General features: G+C 43.7%; 2 protein-coding genes across 4 annotated transcripts in view; one reads left to right on the top strand and one right to left on the bottom strand.

Moving 5' to 3' along the window:
- LOC127450817 (acid-sensing ion channel 2) overlaps positions 1-11,330 on the top strand; it is a 731,245-nt gene extending 719,915 nt beyond the window's left edge. For both annotated transcript variants that reach the window (XM_051715203.1, XM_051715202.1), the window contains 2 exons: positions 7,553-7,621; positions 8,922-11,330. In XM_051715203.1, the coding sequence (XP_051571163.1) occupies positions 7,553-7,621; positions 8,922-9,023 (171 nt within the window). In that variant the 3' untranslated portion in view covers positions 9,024-11,330. The remainder of the gene's footprint in view (positions 1-7,552; positions 7,622-8,921) is intronic.
- A 14,758-nt stretch (positions 11,331-26,088) lies between these two features.
- Positions 26,089-27,394, bottom strand: part of LOC127450815 (MAGUK p55 subfamily member 3-like) — a 37,669-nt gene continuing 36,363 nt past the window's right edge. For both annotated transcript variants that reach the window (XM_051715196.1, XM_051715197.1), the window contains one exon: positions 26,089-27,283. In XM_051715196.1, the coding sequence (XP_051571156.1) occupies positions 27,104-27,283 (180 nt within the window). In that variant the 3' untranslated portion in view covers positions 26,089-27,103. The remainder of the gene's footprint in view (positions 27,284-27,394) is intronic.

Genomic DNA, 27,394 nt, shown 5'->3' with positions numbered 1-27,394 from the left:
AAAATAACTGTTTTCTATTTTAATATATTGTCAAATGCAATTTATTCCTGTGATCAAAGCTGAATTTTCAGCATCATTACTGCAGTCTTCAGTGTCACATGATCCTTCAGAAATCATTCTAATATGCTGATTTTCCAATATGGGCGTATTTACAGCACATTTTACACATTTACACCTGAACAGATATTTGCAAGCACAAGCTTCGTTGATGATAATGAGGCAGCATAAACACTAGTTAAAATATAATCTAAACATTCATATTATTTTTATCATATTACATATCATATTTATATCATACAGCAAACAATTTAAATACCTGCTTTAGCCGAAACAACATTTAAATGTAACTAAAACTTGCCTATTAGTACATATTTCAAATGTCAATACTCTGAATCCTGGCTGGCAAGTCTGGAAATAGTCCAGCTAGTAAAATATGTACATGTTTATATAAAATAGCATGTCAACTAATGTAAGTAAAACTAAATGACTTACTCATCCGGAATCGTATCCCCGGCTGGATCAAGTCGCTCTTCAAAATGTAAACGTTCATCGTCGGAGTCCCGCTCTTCTTCTGAGGAAAATGTGAACTCTTCGTCACTATCCAGGACCATCTGTAGAGCTTCCTCACCTGTGTAGCCTGCCATCTTCCAAACGCGCAGGAAAGTGAATTAATCTGATGATGAAAGTTGATGTTTTTTAAGGCATTGTTGTGGGGGCGTTTACCATTTGCATATTTGCATAGACCGCCTCAGCACATTACCGTATGAATAGTGCGCTCTGTTGGTGGGTGGGATCACATTAGCGATAATGAGCTGAGCCAGGAGAAAATGTACATCGCTTTGTTTCATACAGATTACATTGCATGAGAATATTTGTTTTAAATTTGAATTATTTTATTTAAAAGTAGACATATTAAGCTTTCTTTAGACATATGTTTAATGTTTGTGTGATAAGTATTAGTGGAGTTTCACTTCATTTTTGTGACGTGTTTCAGAAAGATGCTCGCAGAGACAGAGACGGCTGAAAGCGCACCCTGTTTATTTTCTTTATTTTACAAAAGCACAAGGTTTTGTTGTTATTGTGAGTGTACTCAAATAAAAGTAGACCCTTCATAGTTTCTAATGATGTCTTACACTTATCTGTATGCCCAAAAATGACCGAGTATTTTAAGTCGTTTCTGCTGTTATGCTGAAAAAATCCAGCAGGATGCGCCAGCGCGTCCGTCGACCCCAGAGCGTTAACATGTGGAGAATACCTCACATGGACTTACCAACGGGGAAGTTCACATATGGAATGGTACCACCGGAGGACCCTATGTACAGAAAGGATACGCAGCCACAGTGGATGAGGCAGAGAAAGCTCTGGCGAGGGGAAACACAGGGTTCACCTAAGGGGAAACCGAACAGTGGAAACTCATCATACGGGATTACCAAGGGGGAATCACCACGCATGGAGCACTGAGCCCATGCACACGGGCTCACCTGAAATGGGGCATACCACAAGTATTGGGGCCTGGTGTCGTTACTCCTCTGCCGAGTTCGTCACCGAAGAGTGCTTAAGAATTAGAGGCGTCCGGGGTTCACCGGATACAGGGAACTGACAAAAAGGTGCACATTATCACCTTTGAAAAAGGTGTGTAGCCCAACCTGCAGATCTGCATATGTCTACTAGAGAGGTCCCCCTTGCCAGTGCCCAGGAGGACGCAACACCTCTAGTGGAGTGCGCCTGGACTCCCAAGGGGCGCGGCAAGTCCTGAGATTGGTATGCAAGATAAATGGCATCCACAATCCAATGGGCTAGCCTCTGCTTGGAGACAGCTTTCCCCTTCTGCTGTCCTCCAAAACAGACAAAGAGCTGCTCCGAGCATCTAAAGCTCTGCGTGCGGTCCAGATAGATTCGCAGGGCGTGAACTAGACACAGCAACAACAAGGCCGGGTCTTTCTCTTCTGAAGGGAGCGCATGCAGGTTTACCACCTGGTCCCGAAAAGGACTGGTGGGAACTTTGGGCCTATAACCGGGCCAGGGTCTCAAGATCACATGAGAGTGTGCTGGCCCGAACTCCAGGCATTCGCTGGTAACAGAGCACCTGCAGCTCCCCCACCCTCTTGATGGAAGTGAGTGCCACCAGGAGGGCCGTCTTCAGAGACAAAGTACTGAGCTTGGCCTGCTCCAGGGGCTCAAAGTGGGCTCTCTGTAGGGCAGGTAGGACCACAGAGAGATCCCAAGAGGGAATCAGTCACAGTCTAGGAGGATTCAACCTCCTCACGCCCTTGAGGAACCTGTTGATCAGGTCGCGGTGTCGTGAGGGCCTCCCGTCCAGTGTGTCGTGGTAAGCTGCAATGGCAGCCATGTACACTTTCAGGGTAGAGGGAGACAGCCGTCTCTCCAGCCCTTCCTGAAGGAAAGATAGCACAGATCCGACGGCGCTTCTCTGTGGGTCTTCCCCATGGGAAGAACACCAGTTCGCAAAGAGATGCCACTTCATGGACCCACTAGGTCTTCCATGTCCCATCCAGGAGCCAGACATGGAGATTCCAGAGGTCTGGCCGCAGGTGCTGGAGCATGCCCTGCCCCTAAGTGAGAAGATCCTACCTCAGGAATGCACCAGGGAGTTGCTACTACCAGGAGCATCAGATCCGAGAACCAAGTCTGGCTGGGCCAGTATGGCGCAATGAACAGGACTTGTTGCTTTTCCTCCCGGACTTTGCACAGAGTCTGTGCAATGAGGCTCACTGGAGGAGATGTATACTTGTGCGGCCCCCAAGGCCAGCTGTGCGCCAAGGCAACCGTGCCGAGGGGAGCCTCAGACAGGGAGTACCAAAGGGGGCAGTGAGAGAACTTTTGGGAGGCGAACAGGTCTACCCTACCGGCGCCTCCCCGAATCTCTCCAAATTCAGCTGGACTACATGGGGGTGGAGTCCCCACTCCCCACGGGGCGTTACCTGCCATGAGAGCGCGTCCGCTGTACGGTCGAGGACACCTGGAAGGTGAGTGGCTCACAGCGACTTCAACGTCTGCTGACTCCAGAGGAGGCAGCGGCGGGCAAGTTGCGATATGCTACGTGAGCGTACGCCGCCTTGGCAGTTTATGTATGCTACGGTCGCTGTGTTGTCGGTCTGGACCAACACATGCTTGCCCTGAATCAACGGCCGAAGCCTCTGCAGGGCCAGCAATACCGCCAGCATCTCTAAGCAGTTGATGCTCTGCCAAAGGAGTCTGCCTGCCCTTTGCACACACGCCCCAGCCCGAGTTCAAGGCATCTGCCATGACCATGACATGCCTTGAGACCTGCTCTAGGGGAACACCTGCCCGTAGAAATGCCAAGTCCGACCAAGGGCTGAAAGTCTGACGGCACTGTGGTGTGATGGTCACACGCCTGGTGCCATGGCGCCATGCCCACCTCGGGACTCGAGTCTGTAGCCAGTGCTGAAGCGGTCTCATATGCATCAAACCGAGGGGGAGAACCGCCGCTGAGGATGACATATGTCCCAGGAGCCTCTGAAATTGTTTCACTGGCACCGCTACTGACTGAGCACGTTTGGTCATAAGACGTGCCTTGAAAGTGACCGAGTCCAACTCCATACTGAGAAAAGAGATGCTCTGCACAGGGGAGAGCTTGCTCTTCTCCCAGTTGACCTGAAGCCCGAGTCGGTCAAGGTGCTGAAGCACATGGTCCCTGTGCGCACACAATAGATCTCGTGAGTGAGCTAGGATTAGCCAGTTGTCAAGATAATTGAGAATGCGAATGCCCTTCTCCCTCAGCGGGGCCAGGACAGCCTCTGCGACCTTGGTAAAGATGCGAGGGGACAGGTACAGACCGAAGGGGAGGACCTTGTACTGGTATGTTCATCCCTCGAAGGCAAACCGAAGAAAGGGTCTGTGTCGAGGAAGGATTGATATGTGAAAGTACGCGTCCTTCAGGTCGATAGCCGCGAACCAATCCTGATGTCTTACTGATGCCAGGATGTGCTTCTGTGTTAACATCTTGAACGGAAGCCTGTGTAAGGCTTTGTTGAAAGCACACAGATCCAAGATTGGGCGCGACGATCCCCCTCTCTTGGGCACGATAAAATAGGGCTGTAAAAGTCCTTGCACAACTCTGCTACGTTGACGGGCTCTATTGCTCCCTTCGCCAGAAGGGTGGCAACCTCCACCCAGAGGACGGAGACACCCTTGCCCCGCACCGTAGTGGAGAGGATGCCACTGAACCTGGGCAGGCGTCTGGCGAACTGGATCGCGTAGCTGAGGTGAAACATCTTGATGAGCCACAGCGAGGGGCTGGAGAGCGCTAACCAGGCCTCCAGATTTTGCGCCAGTGGCACCTAGGGGACTTACCGTGCCCAGACAGGGTGGTTCATGGCAAGGCAGAGCAGGTGCCCCACCTGGAAGACAGCCCAGGGGGACATGCTGCTCTGCAAGCCTGCAACGGTGGCAGGTGACTGGGGTGGGCGAGCGACCCCAGAGACCAGCACACTTACCTGTTCGCCGGCTGTCTCTCAACAGAGAACGAGGGAACGGGAGGTACTCGCATTCGCCTGATTGACCAGAAAGACTTCCAGCGCCTGGCCGTCATGAGTGCGCTGACACAGGGAATGAGGAAACTGCTGTTTTACCGACCACATGGTGATATAATACTTAACATGCGCTGGCCCAGGGGTGATGGTGGGTCTGGAGAGTTCACCCGGGCCAGACCGGTCGGAGTCAGTCGCCTCATCCCCAGGTTGCCCATGCCAGGGCTGCCTTGAAGCCTGTCCGGGGTTCTTGGGGGCCAAGCTGACGGGCAGATGGAGCCGACTTCCCGCGGGAGGATTTTCTTCTCTGAGGCCAGCATATGGGCTCCGATGTTACGGGAGCCGGGGCCGGCACTGCAGGGGAACGGCTCTGGCGAGAAGCAGATGGGCCGCGGGACTTCGGAGGCCTGAAGGTGGCCGAGTCAGGCAGCGGAAAGATGTGCTTAATCGCCTCGGTCTGCTTCCTCACCGTCAACAACTGATGGGCTCAAAATCCTTGACGGTGAAAGCCCCCCTTGGGAGATGGGCGCATCGAGAAAGCAGACTTACTCGGCGTCACGTATCTCCGCAAGTTTGAGCCACAGGTTCAGCTCTTGGACCACAAGAGTGGACATCGTCTGGCCCAGGGTGTGCACCATGACTTTCGTCACCCATAAGGCAAGGTCAGTTGCAGTACGCAGTTCCTGCATCAGCCCTGGGTCGGTTCTACCCTTGTGCAGATCTTTTTGAGCACCTTGGCCTGGTGGACCTGCAGGATGGCCATGGCATGCAGGGCGGAAGCGGCTGGACCCGCGGCCTTTTAAGCCTTCGTCATTAATGAGGAAGAGAATTTACAGGCCTTGGAAGGGAGCCTTGGTTGGTCGCACCAGGTGGCTGCACCCTACGGGCATAAATGCACTGCTATGGCGCGCTCTACCTGGGGGAGCTTGACATATCCCTTTGCCGCTCCGCCGTCGAGGGTAGTTAGGATGGACGAGCCCACGAGGCATGTATGGGCAGATAAAGGTGCCTTCCATGACTTCGTTAGCTCCTCGTGCACTTCCGGGAAGAAAGGCACCGGGGCGGGGCATGGTAGTGAGTCACGCTCCGAGCCCAGGAACCAATCATCCAACCATGAATGCTCAGGGCAGGGTAGACGGTTCCACTTCAACCCGATGTTCGTAGCTGCCTGGGCAAGCACGAATGCCATCTCAGCGTCCGCCTCATCCTGTGCTCTACCACCCGTGGGCGGGAGCTCAGAAGATTCATCCGCTTCCGACAGCAGAAGCCCATCCTCCGATGCTGCGACCGAAAGCTCTTACTCGTCGCGAGCCGCTAACGACACATTAAATCTGCTCTGAGGCGAACCGCCTGTATCGCTCGACAGCTCTTCCATATAGAACGAGCGTGCTGGGGGATGGGAGGTCCGCGGGGGTTGAGCCAGCGAAAACACTCCCATATCCACATCCAGATCACCCGTGGTGCTTGCCAACCCGGCCGGCTGAGCATCAGCCCAGGATGGAGCGGGTTGGGGAACAGCCACGATGGCTCCTTGCTTCATGAAGAAGGAAGTGAGCCGTGACTGCAACATTCTGATGGGCATGTTCTCGCAATGAGAACATAACCCTTCCATGAAAGCTGCCTCAGCGTGCTGGCGCACCAAGCACTCGAGACAGATTTCATGGCTGTCCGGAGGGGAGAGAGAAAGGCCACATCCAGTAGTGCAAACATGGAAGAACATCTTTAAAAAGACAGCAAGCGTTTGCGCAAGCTCTTTTAGAAGGAAAAATAATCTTTTGGATATACTCTTTTAGCACCCACGGACTCAGCCACCGGAGTGCCCAGGGGAAGCACAACACTCGACCATTCGAGGGTGACCGCTGAGATGCACCGTAAAATCCATCAGCGTAAGCGAAAGGTGAGAGGACGAAAACAAGCATGCATTCGGCTCAGAAGAAAAAATCTGGTGCACGCCACGCAAATTCCACTCATCAATTCTCATTGGCCTTATCTATTTTAAGCAAAGGTGATTGGGGCTCTCAAGATCGAACCCCTAGTATCACTACATCAACACAATGTCGAGTGAGTGACAGACAGAGAACTATTGCTTTTAGGTTGTTGATTATAAGTATAGAAAAATATAGATTACATTTATGGTGAAATATTCAGATATATACAAATATATATGCACTTTTAGGTTGCAGGCAGACCGACTCGTTTGCATCATTCACAGTGTGTCATAGGAGTGTGCTGTCGCTCCCGGGATTGTTTGGTGGGCTTTCTTGGCCACAGTTCTCTGATTGATCTTTTTCTGCTCGACCACGTGTAGTGTAGTTGTTCACCAGAAACCCAGCTCTGAAACACGATTTTTAAACAATGAGTTTGAAATAACCCAGACTGATGCTACAAAGGAAGCATATATCGTTAATGAACAACCACAAAGCTCACAGTAGGCCTGTCTTTAAAGGTTTGAAAGTTATCCGAAAAAATCAATTTGTCTATGGAAAAAACAAATGGGGATTTTACTTTCGGAACCCGACTGTTGTGCTCAATTTGACTAGATTTACATTAAAATCATTGTACAACCACAGAAAGTCAAGTAGAGATCTAAAATTAATTAAATGCCATGCACCACTATCAGAAGGCCTTTCTGCTGTTATAAGCAAAGTCTTCAATCACATTTATAAAATCAAGCTGGCACAAGAGGCCTCTATTGGTTCTCTATTTTTGCTAGTAGCCACAACTTCAAAAGTGGTCTCCAGAGGCAATTTAGATTTGTGTTTATTTGAAATACAGTGTCAACATTGGGAAACACACTTCAGAGCTAAGAGCTCACTTGGATGGATATACAACTGATGAGTGGATATACAATTAGACCAAAATGAATAATTTTAAATCTCCTGTTCCTGAGACCCCCCTAATGGCCAGTGCCCTGGCTTGCAACCCATGTTGTCGAGTTGATTAACGCAGCCCTGGCATAGTTACAAAGTGATCTCAGGGCAGCAGTTTGAGACCTGATTTGGCAGTGAATGAGATGGTGGTTTGTGATGTGTTACTGGCAGGTGGTGAAGGAGAGACTGTTGGACCTGCTGAACCGGGAAGAGGAGGAGGAGAGTCATGGAGAGGATGTGGTAAGAGAATCTCCTACTGAGTTTCAAATGATTTATTTAGATATCAGGAACATTGACTAGTGCATGGAAAGTTTTGTTTTAAAGGAATTGTTCACCCTAAAATTTTAATTCTATCTTAAATTGCTCACACTCATGTCATTCTAAACCTGGATGGACCTTATTTAGAGTAGCACCATATTTAGCCTACCTTTGACGGGAATTGGTTGCGCTGTTGTTTAAATTGGTGTTGATTGTTCAGCTGATGAAACATAAAAAAAAAACATTTAATTAAATAATCTTTCCAAAAAATATTCAGTAATCAAAATAAGGAAAAACAAAACCCTGGTGTAGATAGCATCTGTCACACTGTGTAGCTATTTGCATCCCAAAAGTTTGGTGAAACCACATGAACCACATTTGATCCGGAGGTGCACACGTTTGGCATTGTTTGTGTAGATTGCATCACAGTATTAATATATTGTAGTAACCATGTTTTTTTAGAAGAATCCAAAGTTTTAATGCAATTAATCATAGTGTTACTAGAGTAATATATGGTGGTAATGTAGTAACTGTGGTTAATTTTGTGGTTAATGTAAGTTTACAACAAAATAACATGGTGAAACTGTGGTTACTGTAAACAGTGCAGTAAAACCAAGGTAATTGTTTCTAAGGTAACGCTAGGGTTCAGTCTAGGGGTAGGGGTTAATGTAGTGTGTCTGTGGGAGTCTACTTGAACATAATAAGCACACAGTATTGATGCCCATATACTGTATGTTAGTATTTAAATATATAAATGTGGTGCCATTAATATTTGCCACTATTTGCACTGGAGTGTAAATAGCATATGCCATTATTTGCATCAGGGTGAAATTAGCATCTGCCAAAAAAAAAAAAAAAAAATATATATATATATATATATATAAAACATTTTTTAATAATAATTCATATATAATTCATATAATTCAGCTGTGAAAATTAGATGTGATCTAAGACCTATATACAGCTTTATACAGTGCTTGCCATACCAGAGATTGTACTTCTATCCCTCATAGCCTCATTGTAATTCCGATCAAAAAATTAATTCATAAGGACAGTGGCTGTCAAGCTCAAAAAGAGGAAAAAAAAAATCTCCATAATAGATTCATAAAAGCATTCCACACAACTCATACGCAATACTCCAAGTCTTCTGAAGCCAAAGGATTAGTTTGTGTGAGGATGGCTTGATGGTAATGAGATAATTTTCATTTTAAATTAACTATTCCAATAATATTGATAACATATTTTTTTTTATTATTACTTTATTTATTATTTTTTTATTCAGAGCACCTGTGATCCTGTGGTGAACCACTCAGAATCGATTAGCCACACAGTCAGTGTTTCTCTGCAGACCACCCTGGGTACCCTAGAGGAGATTGCCTGCTGAGTGCATTTCCTCTTAACACCATCAGGGGGAGCCAGACCATCTGCCTCTCACTTCCTACAGACGGAATTGGTACCCAAAGGGTGACAGGCTGAGGAAAGAGAGGAAAAGGGATTTAATCTCTTTTTCTCGCTTAAATTTTGAAACTGTCACGTCATCATTTGGCATAAACATGAGAACCAGAAGCAAAGGAGCTTCTTGAGGAACTTAAGGACCTCAAAGTTTCTCGCACACACCATCTGCTTGTTTTGGACTCATGAAGGAAAGCAGAAGCTTGTGGACCTGTCAGGACAGCTACTTGTAAACAAACAGATAAACACGAGCATGTGAGGATCTCCAAATGCTCATGGCCTCAGCATGCTCTCGCATTCTCTCTCTACCCAGCCTCCATTTTGAAGTCTACTGCCAAAACACTAAATTATTAAGCAGAGAAAATGTTGTGAAACTGTTCTAACTGTGCATGTGTCAATTTCACGCTTTACAATACAGTTTTTTCAAACATGTCATTCTCTCACATGCGGAGAATGTTTTGCCTTCTTGTGCTGTACGTTTGCTACTTGTTCCTGCATCTGAATTGACTTGTGATGTATCAGGGATGCATCATAAAACCAAGAGTCTTTCCCTTCCTAACTTTATTTATTTATTTTTATTTATTTATTTTTTTCATATTTAGTGGAACCTGAAAAGCAGAATGGGTCACAGTACTGTGGTAGCCATTATGAGCCCATTGTGGCTGTGTATGATTTTGCACCTGCTTTAGCCTCCTCGGAACCAATTTCAAGAAGAGTGAAGAACAGAGTGAGTAAAGAAAAACATATTATGTAGTATATTATGTATAAGAGTAAAGTAATACAGCCAGTAGTTTTCATTTTGTCAAATGTGAGAGGAGGTATTTTCACTTACGGAAAGCTGATATTAGAAAACTGTTGTGAACATTCATACACTTGATTAAGGCTCTTGTTGAGAGATACATAAGCACTTTTTAATGATTAGTAAAACACTTTAGATCTTTAGCTGACAACAATCTTGATGCCACTTTTCTTGAACATTTTCACAGGGATTTTGCAAACTTGTAAAGAGTTTAGAGGTGTTCAAAGTTTTTATTATTTGAGTTAAGTTGCTACAGTTGTCTTTGTCTCATCTCATCAGTCTAGAGCTCTTCATCTGTGCTGCAGTTTGTAACACTGTAATTGCCATATGTTAACTGTAATATGTTGCCAAAACATTCTTTGATAATGGATAATAGGCAGTACCAAGGTGCGCTTGTGTTTTTTTTCTAGTCTCTAACTAAATGTAAGGTTCCTGGAACAAGTTTCAGTATAAATCAAGGCTTAACTGACCCATTCATTCTGCACAGCAATTTATTGACTGTGATGGAAAAAAAATAATCTTTCAGAATGTTCTTTGGCAGAAAATAGTGAAAAGAAGGTCCTGTGCAAGGAGATAAAGCTTGTTGCCTGATTGCATTTCTCAAATTTACACCTTTTATTCCCATACTTAATATAAGAATATTAATGGGTACAAAATTAAGCCACAAAATTAAAAGAAAAAAGAAACGTGTGTATTTAAATTGTAATTGGTGACTTTCAGCACATTGTTCTGGGACACAAAGTGCTCACAGCAACGAAAACACATGACGAGTCAGTCTACTAAGAGTATGCAAATATTTGTTATAAATATCCATTCTAAGCTCTCTTTGTTTGTGGATTAATAGTAGTTATTGTTTTCATGCTCCCTTAGGGCAACATTATTCTTAAAGCCTTTACAGTATTTTATGTAAAACTTATATATGAGAAAATAACACAAAGAGAGGGAACACTAATTTTACTACATGGAACAGAATAAAGAATGTCTGCAATGGATTGTTTGTGGCATGTGAGAGAGTCGTGTTATTGTGTTAATACCAACACATGTTGCCTAATGTGTGTTGTTATCTTCAGTGAAAATAGTGTGGGGAAATACATGCAGATATCCAGATTCACAAAGTGTGCGATCTTTATCATAATGTAGATTTATCAAAATTTACCTTTTTTCTGAATTCAATTTGCTCAGTTTGATCAAATGTAATGAGCTGTGGAGGATAACATGTCTTATCCTTATTCGTCCTAAATTGTGATTTCTTCTAAATCTGTAAGTCCAAGTCTGTAAGTTAAGAGGGTTTCTAGTACATTCACACAAACAAAAATGCAGAAAACCACAGCATCAGCCCACAACTTGCATCTGCCCACAACATGGTTTGTAACCCTAAGGGTAATTACGCCAGGACCTCAGACCTTAGAAATGAAAACAATAAAGGCTAAATGGATTTCAGCATCTGTGTCTGCCTTAATTTGTTTCTCTCTTTGCATCACTGCAACCCTATCCATCCATCCATCCATCCGACCCCTTGGATTTAATTTCTTTTGGCAGCAATAACCTTCACCAAATATGTCCTATAATTGTGGATCAGACCTTCACAAAGGCCAAGAGGAATTTTGCACCTTTATCTTTAAAAAGAAAAAAAAGCTGTTTCAGTTTAGCAGCATTATTGGGTTGTTTGGTGTGAATCGCTCTTTTGAGGTCATGCCAAAGCAAAACCAACTCTGTAGGTCAAGAATTTGACTGCGCCACTCCAGATGATGTATTTTCTGTTGGTGATTTACTCCTGTGCTATGGTTTGTTGTTATTTTTCCTTCCTGCTCAAAATGTCTCTCCTCTTACACCGCTCCAGGAAAGAAATGTGTTGTGTAGAAATTATCAGTGTGTTTTTATTTGTTTTCATCATAGGGTTATTCCAGGACTACTTTTGCATGGATATCCATCTGTGCTTTTAGTGATTGAAATGTTTTCCTTTGATACTTTGATGCTTTTCCATTTATCATTTCTTGTTACTCGATTACATGGTCTTTTATTGTGTGGGTGTATGCGTGTCTTTCTGTGTTGTCAGAAACAAACAGAGGAATACACGTTTGACAGCATGTGATTATTTGTGCCACTATGCGGTAAAGAAGAAAGAGAGAACAGGAGCTGCGAGAAACTCAATTGCCTTAAACAAAAACAAATTAATCTTTGCCTCCCTTATACACAGAAATGCACATAAACAAACATCACCAAGAACAAAAGAGCTGTCTTTGAGGCCAGAGATTATACATTGAGCTCAGTTGAGGGGGCTTTCATTGGACATGCACATTTAAATGTTGAATATCTGGGATCTAAAGCACTTTTAAGGAGCCCGAGACGTAGCTCTTTGGGGGCGTCACTTAAGCACCATCAGCCAATAAATTGGCGTAATTGTATAAGGCCTTCGGACCACTTGATCACTGACGTGATCCCCATTGCGTCATTACGCAGCGTAGGGTTCCCACTCAGGGAACCAAGGTTACGTACATAACCGAAACGTTTCTCTCTTGTGAATAAAAAGACCCAGGAAAATTAATAACGTCACAAACTGCTGAGAAATTGTCAAATCAAATGAATTTTTAGAATGCGAAAGTACCCTCCCCTACTGTACTGTACATCAGGGAGCACAATCCATGCTGTAGGGTTGTTCCAAACATTGAGTTGTGAATGACCATTATTACCTTTCAGCCCTCCGAAGCTCTCACAGTGGAGGGTAATTGTCTTTGGAGGGAATAGGGCATACATAGGGATGATCACTTCTGAATGGAATGCAGCAGTTAGATGTGAATTAAGTGGCTAGCATTTATTTATAATTTGAATGCAGGCATTTTTCTGAGGTTGCTTTGGATGTACTGCATGAGTAAGTGTTCTTCATATTTAGTATATTGTGATTCAAAGCATTGATATAATGTGATCTTTTACTGCTTGTTTCTTGTTTATCTGCATTAAACTTGCACAACTTACCCCTGATCGTTTGGAGGGAGCAAGAAACAGTGCCTGTATACTGTTTGCTGTTACCCAAATGATAACTGGTGTTACTGTGACACAAACTGCACATCACTACCGGTATGGCATACTTTAATACCATAAAAATAATGTTCTCAAATTCACAAGATGCATAAACTCCAGTCTCTTCATTTTTACTGTTTGTCTAAAATAAAATACTATTTACAAATACTTTGGTACTGAGATAGGTTCTCATTTTCCCCGGCTGAACATCGGCTCTGGCATGAGAAGCAACACAGTTCAAATGGGGTATTTTTTGGCTTTGCTGGGCTGCAATGTAAACTAAAGTTAATTGGATATTTAAAAAAGGCAAAAGCCATCCAGCACGACCCAACATTCTGTTTTAGTAGGAAATATGTCAACACACCAAAGAAAACTGTGCTCATCAATGCAGACTCTGAAGGTTTGGGGTCTAAGGGTGACAGGATATTCTCATGATGCTTCATAATGGTAATCTTAGGTTAATCGACAGTAGTATAATTATGCAAACCAAATAATCCCTTTCATATTTTATGTCAAGTTAACTACATATTTATTTATGTCATTTGTAGCTTCAGACTACTTATCTGGTACATAGAAATGTAGCAACCTGGTTTCATAGAATGAACATTACTCTAAATACATTTTTTGCAAACTGACCTTTACGTGCGCTTTCTATATTTCGCTGCAGTTTCCTGGTGAAATGAACACTAGAGGCTCTACAACAACTGTGCGTTTTATTCATTGTCATAGATAATGTGTTTGTTAAACACCTAATCCTAACTGAATTACAAGGAAGGCTTGCAGTGCTTTGTGAATCATAGGCAGCAGTTTTATTGAGGGCAAGTCATACTGTATGTAATCACTTGTTTGTTGTTTATTGCCTCTGAGAGGCCGCAGGCTAATTGAATGGCGTAGACTCTGATGATAAGGGTGCCTGCACAGTAAGCATAACGAGGCTTGGGGAAATCAATAGCATGTCAAACAACTTTCTTCATGAAGGAGCAACAGCTCTAATGAAGAGCATGGTATCAGTGTCAACCATTTAGATCCACCTTTTTTCTCCCCACCGAAAAACAAACAACCGTCTCAGCATGAGCATTTACGGCAACTCATACGCAAAGGTTTCTCTGAAAATGTTCCACCTAAAAGACTTGCATAATAGTTCCCTTGAATGCTTAGAGAAATTCTTCTGACATCCTCTACCTATATACCTCCTTCCTATACATAGGGTAAGATGTGGTAAGATGCCTTTAAGAACAATGTTCAAATTACTTTTAAATTGGAAAGATGTTCTTTTTTTTTCAATGTTTTGTCAGCGGAACAATCCAAAACACTTTAAAATAACAGTACATCCCATTGAAGACTGCATGTCAGTCCCTCGCAGCCTCATTGTCACTCCCTTAAAAAATTAAATATGGTGCTACTGTGAATAAGGCAATACTATATAGAGAAACTTTTAGCATGTACAAAGATGATGATGCATCATCCAACATATTATCAAGGGAATAAATAGAAACATTTGCTAATTTTGTTGTCATAGCACAAATTTAGCAAAAATTATGAAAGGGGGCCATCTTACCCCACTACTGGGGCAAGATGACACCCCACCTGGGGCAAGAAGAAAACATTTTTACATTCAATAAACACCTCAGCTTTCTCATTTTATTTAGTCATTATATTTTTCATTTTAGTGTAGGAAAACCACTGAAAAATGCTCTACTACACAATCAGCACAGAAAACATCACTGTTTGTACAGACTGACCATGTTGTGAATGCGCCAAAAATAGGTAAAACATTTTTTTGCTGATATTTGTCTAAGCTTATTGAAATTCTAATTACTTTCCCCCTTGGCCGAAGCTGTAAGCGGTGTTGAATGTTTGGGCACATGAGAGCTCCAGTTAAATGGTGAAATGTCCATAGAGACGCGCCAAAAATGAGCTATATACAGTTGTGCTCAAAAGCTTGCATACCCTTGGAGAATTGGTAATATATGTACCATTTTTAAAGAAAACATGAGTGAGCAGGCAAAACACATTTCTTTTATTTCTTATGGGATTCATATTCAACTGTAGGTTATAACAGAATGGCACAATCATAAAACAAAACATGGCAACAAAGAAAAAAATGAAATGACCCCTGTTCAAAAGTCTGCATACCCTTAGTTCTTAATACTGTGTATTGCCCCCTTTAGCATAAATGACAGCATGCAGTCTTTTGTAATAGTTGTCTATGAGGCCCCAAATTCTTGCAGGTGGTATAGCTGCCCATTCGTCTTGGCAAAATGTCTCCAGGTCATGCAAAGTCTTTGGTCGTCTTGCATGAACCGCACGTTTGAGATCTCCCCAGAGTGGCTCGATGATATTAAGGTCAGGAGACTGTGATGGCCACTCCAGAACCTTCACCTTTTTCAGCTGTAACCACTGGAGGGTCAACTTGGCCTTGTGCTTAGGGTCATTGTCGTGCTGGAAAGTCCAAGAGCGTCCCATGCGCAGCTTTCATGCAGAAGAATGCAAACTGTCTGCCAGTATTTTCTGATAACATGCTTCATTCATCTTGCCATCAATTTTCACAAGATTCCCCGTGCCTTTAGAGCTCACACACCCCCAAAACATCAGTGAGCCACCACGATGCTTCACAGTGGGGATGGTATTCTTTTCACTATAGGCCTTGTTGACCCCTCTCCAAACATAGCGCTTATGGTTGTGACCATAAAGCTCTATTTTGGTCTCGTCACTCCAAATTACAGTGTGCCAGAAGTTGTGAGGCGTGTCAAGGTGTTGTCGGGCATATTGTAACTAGGCTTTTTTGTGGCATTGGTGCAGTAAAGGCTTCTTTCTGGCAACTCGACCATGCAGCTCATTTTTGTTCAAGTATCATCGTATTGTGCTCCTTGAAACAACTCCTGAGGTTACCTGTGGGTTTTTCTTTGTATCCCGAACAATTCTTCTGGCAGTTGTGGCTGAAATCTTTCTTGGTCTACCTGACCTTGGCTTGGTATCAAGAGATCCCCGAATTTTCCACTTCTTAATAAGTGATTGAACAGTACTGACTGGCATTTTCAAGGCTTTGGATATCTTTTTATATCCTTTTCCATCTTTATAAAGTTCCATTACCTTGTTACACAGGTCTTTTGACAGTTCTTTTCTGTTCCCCATGGCTCAATATCAGGCCTGCTCAGTGCATCCACATGAGAGCTAACAAACTCATTGACTATTTATACACAGACACTAACTGCAATTTAAATAGCCACATGTGTGGGAAATTAACCTTTAATTGCCATTTAAACCTGTGTGTGTCACCTTGTGTGTCTGTAACAAGGCCAAACATTCAAGGGTATGTAAACTTTTGATCAGGGCCATTTGGGTGATTAATGTTATCATTATGATTTAAAAAGGAGCCAAACAACTATGTGATAATAAATGGCTTCATATGATCACTATCCTTAAATAAAAGAAGAATTTTTTTGCATGATCAGTCATATTTTCAAAATCATTGCCAAAATTTCACAATTTCTACCAGGGTATGCAAACTTTTGAGCACAACTGTGTAGTACAATATATATATATATATATATATATATATATATATATATATATATATATATATATATATATATATATATATATATATATATTGTAAATTATGTAATACAGTGAACAGGAATGCATATATGATTAACCAAAACCCTAACTCAAACCTTAAATGACTATATAAATGAAGCCTATGACTGATAATTTGATTGAAAAACCGTGTAGTGACACGCAGCCTTTGTGTTGGAGACCTGTCTATATGGTTTATAGACATGAATCTGTAATTTGTATTCATTTCAATTTATCTGTAAAAAAAAAATAAAAAAAATAAAATTAAAAAAAAGGGATGACATGATGCCAATATGTTGAGAAAAAAAAATGGTGTCTGTACATAGGCCCCCTGAGGCTAAATACAATAGGGATATGCAGAGAGAAAATGATCAGCAGGAGTTAATTTATCTAAATCCTTCACAGATGAGAAACAGTTTTTATTCCTGCACATAACATGTACAGAATATAAATTTAGGCTTAGAGTATTCACAAATCAGTTTGCGCAGTATTTATTCAGCACACATTTAAACAGTGTGATATGTGATATATAAGTAATTTACAAAAAAAAAAAACAACAAAAAAAAGCTTTCTTTTTATAACTGTGACTCTTAGATCTTAGTGGTCAGTCAGTCAGACAGTCAGTCAGTTACACCTCAGGTAAACAAATAGAATTATGTTTGTAGGTGTGTATGTAATGGTAGCCAGCTGGTCTGTGCAGTGTGTCTAAACCTCACTCCCCTGGCCTCAAGAGGCGCACTAGTGACTGACACTAGGGGCTGTAGCCTTTAGCTTCCTCGTTAGCGCACCCGCCTCCCATGCCGGAGACGCCGGTTTGAATTCCGCTCGGATTGGGTTAAGCAGGACCGGTTACAGGTATACAGTTTGTTTCAGGAGTTGTTTGCTCCTTATTGTTTGATTTTAGTTATTGCTATTTCAGTATAAAGAACACTGACAATATAATTACTCATCCTGCTTCCTCTCGTGGTTCTCAAATGTATTAAATGTGGACATAATACCTTTGTTGCACTGACTGTATGAAGGCTACTAAAGTGAAGCTAAACAGTTAATTTCTGAAATAGCTTTATCTGATTATTATTTAAGATAAAAAAAAATGTCAATGCACCACCACTATCCGCATCCACCCCCCCCTCCCCTTTTTCCTAAACCAAGTAGGATTCATGGCAAAGAGAAAGCTTACATTTACATTTACATTTATTAATTTGGCAGACGCTTTTATCCAAAGCGACTTACAAAAGAGGAAAACATAAGCGAATCATCTTACAAAGACAGTGGTATGAAAAGTACCATATTACAAAGTTTCACTAGCATCAGAATAGTATTCAAAACAGATTAAAGTGCAACAAGAATTTATTTTTATTTTTTTATTTTTTTATTTTTTAGTGACTGGTTAAGTGCTCATGGAAAAGATGTGTTTTTAGTTGTTTTTTTGAAGACAGAGTGTGAGTCAGCTTCACGGATGGAGTTGGGAAGGTCATTCCACCAACGTGTTATGATTTCTCTTGTTGATAAGATTCTTATTGGTCACATTGCTTTGAGGGTTTTTATTATTATTATTGTTATTGTTATTATTTATGACTACTATTATAAAGAAACTTAAAAGATTTTGTAAATTTTAAATAATTTTCAGCTATAAAGTAGATAATAAAGTAATCTTCAACTATCAGCTGACAAAGTTTTATGCCCATCACGTTTTAACAAATTATAATTGCTGGCAATGATGTTTTCATAAAAAATAAAATAAAAATAATAATAATAATAAAAACATTAAAATGGCGGGTCTGAGCTATAAGCTACATTTAACTGACGTCCATTAGACTGATAGTCAAGCCCCAGGTTACTGCATACATTTGAATCATTTAAAACATGACTACGGAACAGAAATACTTGTGTGAATCTAGAGTTTGAAGCCTGCATAGCACAGCAAAACTTTGAAAGGTAAATAAGACAGACTGCACGGATGGTACGACCAGAAAATCCAAATTTGCAATATTAATTGCTCTTGTGGCATTTGGTGAACATAAATAAAGGTAGACTATGATCAAATTGAACAGCCAATCTTTTCTAAATGTTATTAATGTTGGCCTTCTGCAATGTTGCCTCACAATGATACACAAAACAATGCAGTGCAAATCAGCATGCTGAAAGACTCATGCTACACAAAAGGCTCAATAGATAAATTAATAAACTGGCTAATGAGATTGAATCTCAAGATGAATGTCTGTTTTCCACTTTCAGGACAGAAATGTTTTGCAGAATTGAGTGTGTGTGTGTATGTGTGTGTGTGTGTGGGGGGGGGGGGGTTTAAGTGGTTTACGAGGACTTTTTTTAGGTTACAAACTGGTAATTACAAGGGTATTATGCTATAAATGTGGTTCCCTATCTGTCACTCACTCGACGTTGTGTCGATGTAGTGACACTAGGGGTCACTCTTGGGAGCCCCAAACACCTCTGCTTTTTTTTAAAAAGGCCAATGAGAATTGGCGAGTGGAATTTGCATGCCACTCCCCCAGACATACGGGTATAAAAGGAGCTGGTATGCAACCACTCATTCAGATTTTCTCTTTGGAGCCAAGCGGTTCTATTCATTGAGCTGAATTCATCCACCGAGTTCATTCACCTCTCTGCTGGATTTTACAGCGCATTTCAGTGGCTTCTCCCCCTCTGCATCTGTGGTTTGCAGAGAACGCCCCTGGGTGCTTCGGCAGAAACATTTAAAAGAGTATATCCCCCCCCCAAAAAAGAGTATATTTTCTTTCTAAAAGTGCGGCACACACAGAACTTCTTTTTAAAGATGTCTTTCCGTCTGTGTGTTATTCCTGGTTGCGGTCGATATCTCTCCGCTTCTGATGGCCACGATCGCTGTCTTTCGTGTCTGGGCGCTGCCCACGCGGAGATATCGTTTGTGGATGGGTCTTGTCCTCACTGCGAGAACATGACCATGGCAACGTTGCGGTCGCGGCTTGCATTGTAAGAAAGCAAGACACCCCAGCGGCTCCCTACCTCGGTCCTTCTACCTACGGGTAAGAGGCCATGCCAGTTAGCACTGGGGGCGATTTGGGGACCTCAATGGGACCACCTCTGCCAGGTATCCACCCACGGACCTCCCATTCCTCAGCACGCTCGCTTGCTCCGGTCGGGCGCTCGGACGAGGTCGCCGGCTCGTCTCAGGGTGAGTTTGACATCTCGTTTAGAGCCCGGGAAGAAGACGAGTTATCGAGCGCAGCATCGGAGAGTGGGCTCATCCAGTCAGATGCAGAGGCTTCGACTGGGCTTCCTCCTTCGGGAATGGCCCAGTCCCAGGCCGATGCGGACATGACGGACACGATTTCTGGGCGGCCGATGATTGGTTCCTGGGCTCGGGGCACTGCCCACGGCCACGCCCTGCCCCCATTCCTTTCTTCCCGGAAGTGCATGAGGAGCTGACAAGATCATGGGAGGCACCTTTTACTGCCCGGTCCCGGTCTTTCAGCTCCCCCGCTCTCGATACCCTCAATGGCGGAGTGGCCAGGGGGTATTCAGTGATCCCCCAGGTGGATAAGGCGCTCGCGGTGCACCTGTGTCCGCAGAGTGCCGCCACCTGGCGTGGGCACCCGAAACTCCCGTCCAGAGCCTGTAGGTTTACGTCATCCCTGATGGCTAGAGCCTATGATGCCGCTGGACAAGCCGCCTCCGCCCTGCACACCATGGCTCTCCTGCAAGTACACCAAGCCAAGGCACTAAAAGAACTGCACAAGGGTAGGTCTGATCCGGGTTGATGCAGAAACTGCACTCGGCAACTGACCTCGCTCTCCGAGCGACGAAGGTCACGGCACGGTCTCTCGGGCAGGTGATGTCCACCCTGGTGGTCCAGGAGCGCCACCTTTGGCTCAACTTGGTTGAGATGCACGAGGCTGACAAGGCACGGTTCCTTGACTCCCCCATCTCCCAGGTTAGCCTATTCGGCGACACCGTCAAGGACTTTGCCCAGCAGTTCTCGGTGGTGAAGCAGCAGACGGAGGCCATACAGCACATCCTGCCCAGTGCGGCTCAAGACCCCGCACCTCATCTGCTCGTCACCAAGGGTGTCCTCCTGCAACTACAACACGTCTCTGCCGCAGCCCGTCCCCATGGCCCGGCCCCGGCGTGGAGCCCAGCGCAGGAAGCAGACGCCACCCGTCTCACGGCCGGCCGCCAAGAACCCGAGGAAGGCTTCGAAGCGCCCCTGAGATGGGTGACCCAGGGGCAAGGAGACCCACTTCTCCAGAGCTGGTGAGCAGGCCACTCCATCCCCCATCTTTTGTTTCATTTTCATTTAATTTTGCCGCATGTCCAAGAGGCTGCGGTACCCAAAAATTCAACAGAAGAGCGGTTTTCTTGTTCCCTGGATCACATGTTCAGTGTGCATGGTTGTCATCACGACCACCATCCACTGTCCCATCTTTGTAGGTATGGCGCCCCAGTGGCGGTCCCCCCGCCCCTGTGTGCCCAGCTGTGGCACAAACACGCCCACACGGGATTGGGTCGGGTGGACTAAGGGGATGAGACTCCTCCTCCCCCTCCTCGGCCAATCTTATGGTGGGCGGCAGGAGCCAGGTAAGTGCTTCGATTTCTCTGGACTCAGCACGGCCACAGGGCTCAAATCCCCTCGACGTGGCACCTCGAGACCTGCCCCACCGCGAGGCCCCACCCGCCGGTACGTCCGACGTGATCATTCCCTTGGTCCCCCTCACCCAGAGTTTGGACGCGTGGCTCGTGCTTTCCAACCCATCGCGGTGGCTGACCTGGACCATCCGACTCGGCTACACGATTCAGTCTGCCAGCCGCCCGCCCAGGTTCAGCGGCGTCCGCTTCACCTCGTTGAAGGGCGAGAATGCCGCTACCTTGCTTGCGGAGATCGCTACCCTTCTGCGCAAGGGCGTGATAGAGCCTGTCCCTCCAGCCGAGATGAAAAAAGGGTTCTACAGCCCTTACTTCATCGTACCAAATAAAGGTGGTGGGTTGCGACCAATCCTGGACCTGCGAGTACTGAACCGGGCTTTGTACAGACTCCCGTTCAAGATGCTGACACAAAAACACATTCTAGCGAGCATCCGGTATTAAGATTGGTTTGAGGCAGTAGACGTGAAGGACATGTACTTTCACGTCTTGGTCTTATCTCAACGCAGACCCTTCATCCGGTTTGCTTTCGAAGGCCAGGCATACCAGTACACGGTCCTCCCCTTCGGCCTGTCCCTGTCCCCTCACGTCTTCACGAAGGTCGCAGAGGCTGCCTTTACCCCACTAAGGGAAGTGGGCATCCGCATCCTCAACTATCTCAACGACTGGCTAATCCTAGCTCACTCTCGAGATTTGCTGTGCACACACAGGGACCTCGTGCTCCGGCACCTTAGCCGACTGGGGCTTCAGGTCAACTGGGAATAGAGCAAGCTCACCCCGGTTCAGAGCATCTCTTTTCTCGGTCTGGAGTTGGACTCGGTCTCGATGACAGCGCGCCTCACGAACGAGTGCGCACAGTCGGTGCTGAACTGTCTGAAGGTGTTCAGACAGAGAGCAGTGGTTCCACTGAAACCACACATGGCATCCTCAGCGGCGGCCACACCGCTCGGGTTGATGCATATGAGACCGCTTCAGCACTGGCTTCAGACTCGAGTCCCGAGATAGGCACGGCACCACGGGACACATCACGTGGCCATCACACTGATCTGTCGCCACCTCTTTAGCCCATGGACCGACCTTGCATTTCTACGGGCAGGGGTTCCCCTAGAGCAGGTCTCCAGGCATGTCGTGGTTACAACAGACGCCTCCAAGATGGGCTGGGGCGCCATATGCAATGGGCACACAGCCGCCGGGAATCCTCCCACTGCCCGCTCTGGTACGCCCTGTCCGAGGCACCCCTCAGTATAGATGTGCTGGCACACAGCTGGCCCCCTGGACTATACAAATACGCATTTCCCCCAGTGAGCCTACTTGCACAGACCCTGTGCAAGGTCAGGGAGGACGAGGAGCAGGTCATCCTAGTAGCACCCTACTGGCCCACCCAGATGTGGTTCTCTGATCAAATGCTCCACGCGACAGACAATGTCCCTTTTTGGGTGGGGTGTGGTCTCCGCGGTGTCTTCCCCTTGGTAGGGACACCCCCATACGCAGACACTTATGGCTCCCAGTCAGTTAACAAATTCCACTCTTTTTGGGGAGAAAAGAGAGGGAAAAGAGGCCTCGGCTAGGCTAGCCTGTCCCTATAGTTGGGCAGTCGACTTGTTCCTGATGGACCGTTCGACACTCATAAGAGCATTGGAGGAGGTTACGTGATGGCCTGGTGCGCTGGCTACGAGGCACACAGCAGTCTTCCCATCACACATCGCCAGTTCATGCAACACAGTTCTGCTAGTTGTGGCGTTTTGTATAGGGACCCCTAGTGTCACTACATCGACACAACGTTGAGTGAGTGACAGATAGGGAACGTCCTGGTTACTTTCGTAACCTCCGTTCACTGATGGAGGAAAGGAGACGTTGTGTCCCTCTTGCCACAATGCTGAACTACACGCTGAAATGGCCGGGACCTGGTCTCGGCTCCTCAGCACAAAACCTGAATGAGTGGTTGCATACCAGCTCCTTTTATACCTGTATGTCCGGGGAAGTGGCTTACAAATTCCACTCGCCAATTCTCATTAGCCTTTTTTCAAAAAAGCAGAGGTGTTTGGGGCTCCCAAGAGTGACCCCTAGTGTCACTAAATCGACACAATGTCTCTTTCCCTCCATCAGGGAACGGAGGTTATGAAAGTAACCAGGACGTTTATGATGATTTCTAGTGTCCCCATAATACAAATCGCTTAAAAAAACATACTAAACTATGTTTTATTGAAAATGTAAAAATGCAGAAAGTTTTTTGTGAGGGTTAGGTTTAGGGTTAGGGGATAGAATCTATAGTTCGTACAGTATAAAAATCATTATGTCTGTGGAGAGTCATCATAATTATAGCTGCACCAACACGTGCGTGTGTGTGTGTGTTTAAATACAAAAAAAATGTGTTGGTGAATCTTGTTCATTTATGCTTATTCTAAAAATGATGTGTTTATGACAGTATGATTCAGTGGTGTTGAAAGATTAAGACTCTTTTGTGCCCCTGGACATGAACATATATTGAGTTGTCAGCCACTTTTGGAGACACAAAGTCTTCTTCCTGCTGGGGGCGCTTGGTGGATCAGAAAACTGAAATCTCAATTCATCTGCTTTTAAATCTCTGTACGTTTTATATCTCAATTGTAGCCAGTGGGTTATGAATAAACAACATGGGATCCAAAAATATATTGGGGGGGGGGGGGGGGTGTAATCTGACATCTGTCTCTAAAAAAAAACAGCAGTTGATGCGGTCGTATACAAAAAAAAAATGAAATGAAATACTAAAAATGAAATGCAAAAATAAAATATGGTAGAGGCTAATGTCAAATGAAACAAACGGCACCAGCCTACCCACATGCCTCAACACATACTAAATACATGCTTTCATCTTTCACAGCATTTCATGCATTTAATCACCCAAATCACTTTATGCACTTAACACATGCTTAAATCACTCAAAGCATTTTATGCATTTAACACATGCTTAAATCACTCAAAGCATTTTATGAATTTTTAACCAGGCTTTAAGGACATGCATAACAGTTTAAAACAATAGAATTCTCATATTTTCACATATAACACACATCACACCCATTCACCAAACCGGAAAACACTCTGGGCTATAAATCATTAAATAAGACATGATCAATACCAAATTCACATACCCAGTCCTCACGTGTGCCAAAACATGGTCAGACTTATAGTATAAACTTATATTTTCCCAAGAATTCTCAACCGATGAACAAAACTGGGAGCTTTCTTGCACAATACCATTTTCACCTCTCTAACAAGAGAGAGTGCCAGACAGCAAGTGTCACAAAACTCCGGTTCTTAAAGGGGCCACGTCCAATTTATGAACAGAGCCAAATTACATGACATTTTTCCACTTGGCTACACATTGGAGACACTGGATAATAACTTTTAATAAAAACTGATAATTGCAAGGATTCATATCTGTGAATGGAAATGTGCCTCAGCAGTATCTGTAAAAGCATTTTTAAAATCCTCATCCAGTAATAATAAACTACTGTAATTGCCTCATAATGGCCAGCAGTGAGAAAAGTAACAGGTTCCATATGGCAGTGCCATCTAGGTGCTGCTTCAGTAGCTGTCAGGATCATTGATTTACACCTGAATAATGATCCTGAAACACTTTAACAATCACTGAAATAAAAACATACTTAAGATTATTTAGAAAATGACATCGCTTGGTGCTTCCCTTGACATGGTGCCCCTAGGCACTATGGTTAATCTGGCCCTGGAAGGGATTTACTTCAAAGGAGCATTCTGCTCACCAAACAAATAACAGTTGTTCCCATGCAATCAAACAAATGTCAATTGGCAAGCATCACGCCCCCTCCCTCTCAGCCCAATTAAGAGGACAGAATTCTATCACACACATCACTGCTCAGAGGCTTGTGAATTACAGCTAGAGAAAGATAGCGGAGGTTTCTGGCCCTTCCGTCCTTCTTCCAAATAAAGTTTTACTAATGAAATAAGCAATTATTACACTCTGAATGCTTTGCCTGTTGGTTGTTTGTTTGTAAGCTTTGCTTTACCTTGATTCTATTTTGCAGGATTAAAGGATGAATCCACTGAGAATATGTGTTATCTTGTTCTTCAGTTTTTAATAAGTTCCAAATTTAATTTGGCAGAGTTAGTACGCTGTCTGATTGATGTCTATGCTTTTATAATCGCATATTCGAAATGATTCATCCAAGTGTCATGGGCATCTCAAATATTCCACCCAGATTTATGGGTAACAAATCTGGGATTGTTTGTTCTGTTTTAGGAAAGCAACTGTCAAAATGTCAAAAAACTAATCTAGCATGAAATAGGAAAAACATTAAATAGAATAAAAACAAAACAAAAGCATGCATATTTTAGAAGTGGGATAACATTGATTTCATTTGATGACACAAAGCATGAATTTATAATGTTAGTACAATATAATCATTTGGGAAACCTGCAGTCCCTCTTAACTATTATTTCACTCTAAATACATGAATGTCCTAAAATAAAATGAAAGATAAATATACCTCCAATAAAAGGCAAAGCACAGTAAATACACATTTGTCCCAAATTGTTATGACTGGAATTGGTACTGGAATATGAGTAATAATTGAAATTGGGTTTCGTAAAAAACATTGATCTGTCCTGTGACAGATGGGTCAAATGAGTCATAGACAAAACTATTTTCAGATTCAGAGTAAAAAGCAGTGTGAAATTGGCAGTAACTTGCCTACAAAATCCACTAAATCAAGGCAACCCATGATTCTTACATTTGTTTGAGGTAATGCAAATGCAGACATAAGTGTATAAATGTGTTTTTGGGTCATCCGTCAAATTATTGGTCATGGCTTTTGGGCACAAAAATTGCCACATCCAATCCATCAACTTTGACGTCTCAGCTTCGGTAGTGGTGTAGATGCATACTTAAATGCATTTAACTAATTCTATGTGTTATATGTCACATTTGTGCATATGTAAGACAGGAACGTTTTCTCGGTGGGTTTTGTTTTTTATTAGCAGTACATGACATACATTTGATCATTTTTACACCCTACAGTGGAACCTTATGACAAAGGCAACAGATTTCAGTTCAAAATAAGGGTGAACTAGGATCAATAAGAATAGAACGATATTTTGGGAAATGGTAAAAAGTTCTGGATACATAGTAAATGTGAAAGTTTGTTAGAAAAAGATACACATGAGCTCATAATACAGTTGTAACATACACACTTAACTACTTCCATAAAACCAGAATTTAACTTCAAACCATTTAATCACAATTCTATGTCTAGTTTTAAAATAAGGGGCCTGGATGTTACTGTCTTAACATTGTCTCTGTTAATCTAAACCTAAAAACCCTTTAACACATTTACTTATAAGCTTAAGTGATTTGGCATTGTATTTTGTAACACTCCAAATAAAGAAAATTTGCAGTCCATAAGAAAAGCTAGGTCATTGAGACAGTTGTTGGCACAGCCAAATTGTAATATTTTCTTGTAAGGATTAAAGATTGATCACTCATGCACCTCAAAGAGAACCTGATTTCTATTACAAAATAAAGTAAAGCCTGATAGGTAAAGCTTTATGAAATTTAAACATTAAATTATTTCAAACTGAAGTACAGTAGTTGCTTAAGTCTCTTTTTGGGTGTACATCACAAAGGAGCAGCTTGATATGCAATGTTGAAACATTTACAGTCTCTGGCCACTTGAGGAGTTCAGAAGAACATTGTCATTGCCATGACAACCACATTCCACAGCCATTTAAAACCAAATGTTAACGTCTCGACTCTTTCTCTATTAAGACATTCATGCTCTCTTTATGCTAGTCTAAAGCTCCCTCTCCTTTGAGACCAATGAAGAAATGGCAGAGCTCAAAGAAGCCAGGCCCAGGAGAGACCCAGTGCAGTCAGTCTGCACAGAATGGAAGAAAAAGAAGCCCAGCACTGCAAGGCTTTCAGTTGGGGTGTTGGTCAATAGTCTGGACTGGAGTACAGGGGGGTCCTAGGCCTTGACCCAGCTCACAGGAACCCAGAAAATCTCTTGTTCCAATCTCTCCAGGACGCTACGTAGTTCTGTGCAGGCACTGGCAGTGTCTTCCTTTATCAGTATTCGATCCACCAGGTGACCATACTGCTGATCTATCTGCTGTGCCGACAGACGCATTTCCTGCAGGTCCTCCTCCTGAGAGATGAAGAGAGAGTGTAGCACAAGAATATCAATGAGGAGAACAAAATGAAAGAGAAATGACAGTGGATATGTGTAATAAAAAATAATAAAAAAAATCTATGGATC

Source organism: Myxocyprinus asiaticus, chromosome 13 (genome assembly GCF_019703515.2).
Source record: "Myxocyprinus asiaticus isolate MX2 ecotype Aquarium Trade chromosome 13, UBuf_Myxa_2, whole genome shotgun sequence".
In the NCBI taxonomy this organism is placed as follows: domain Eukaryota; kingdom Metazoa; phylum Chordata; class Actinopteri; order Cypriniformes; family Catostomidae; genus Myxocyprinus; species Myxocyprinus asiaticus.
This window is presented reverse-complemented; position numbering and strand designations above follow the sequence as displayed.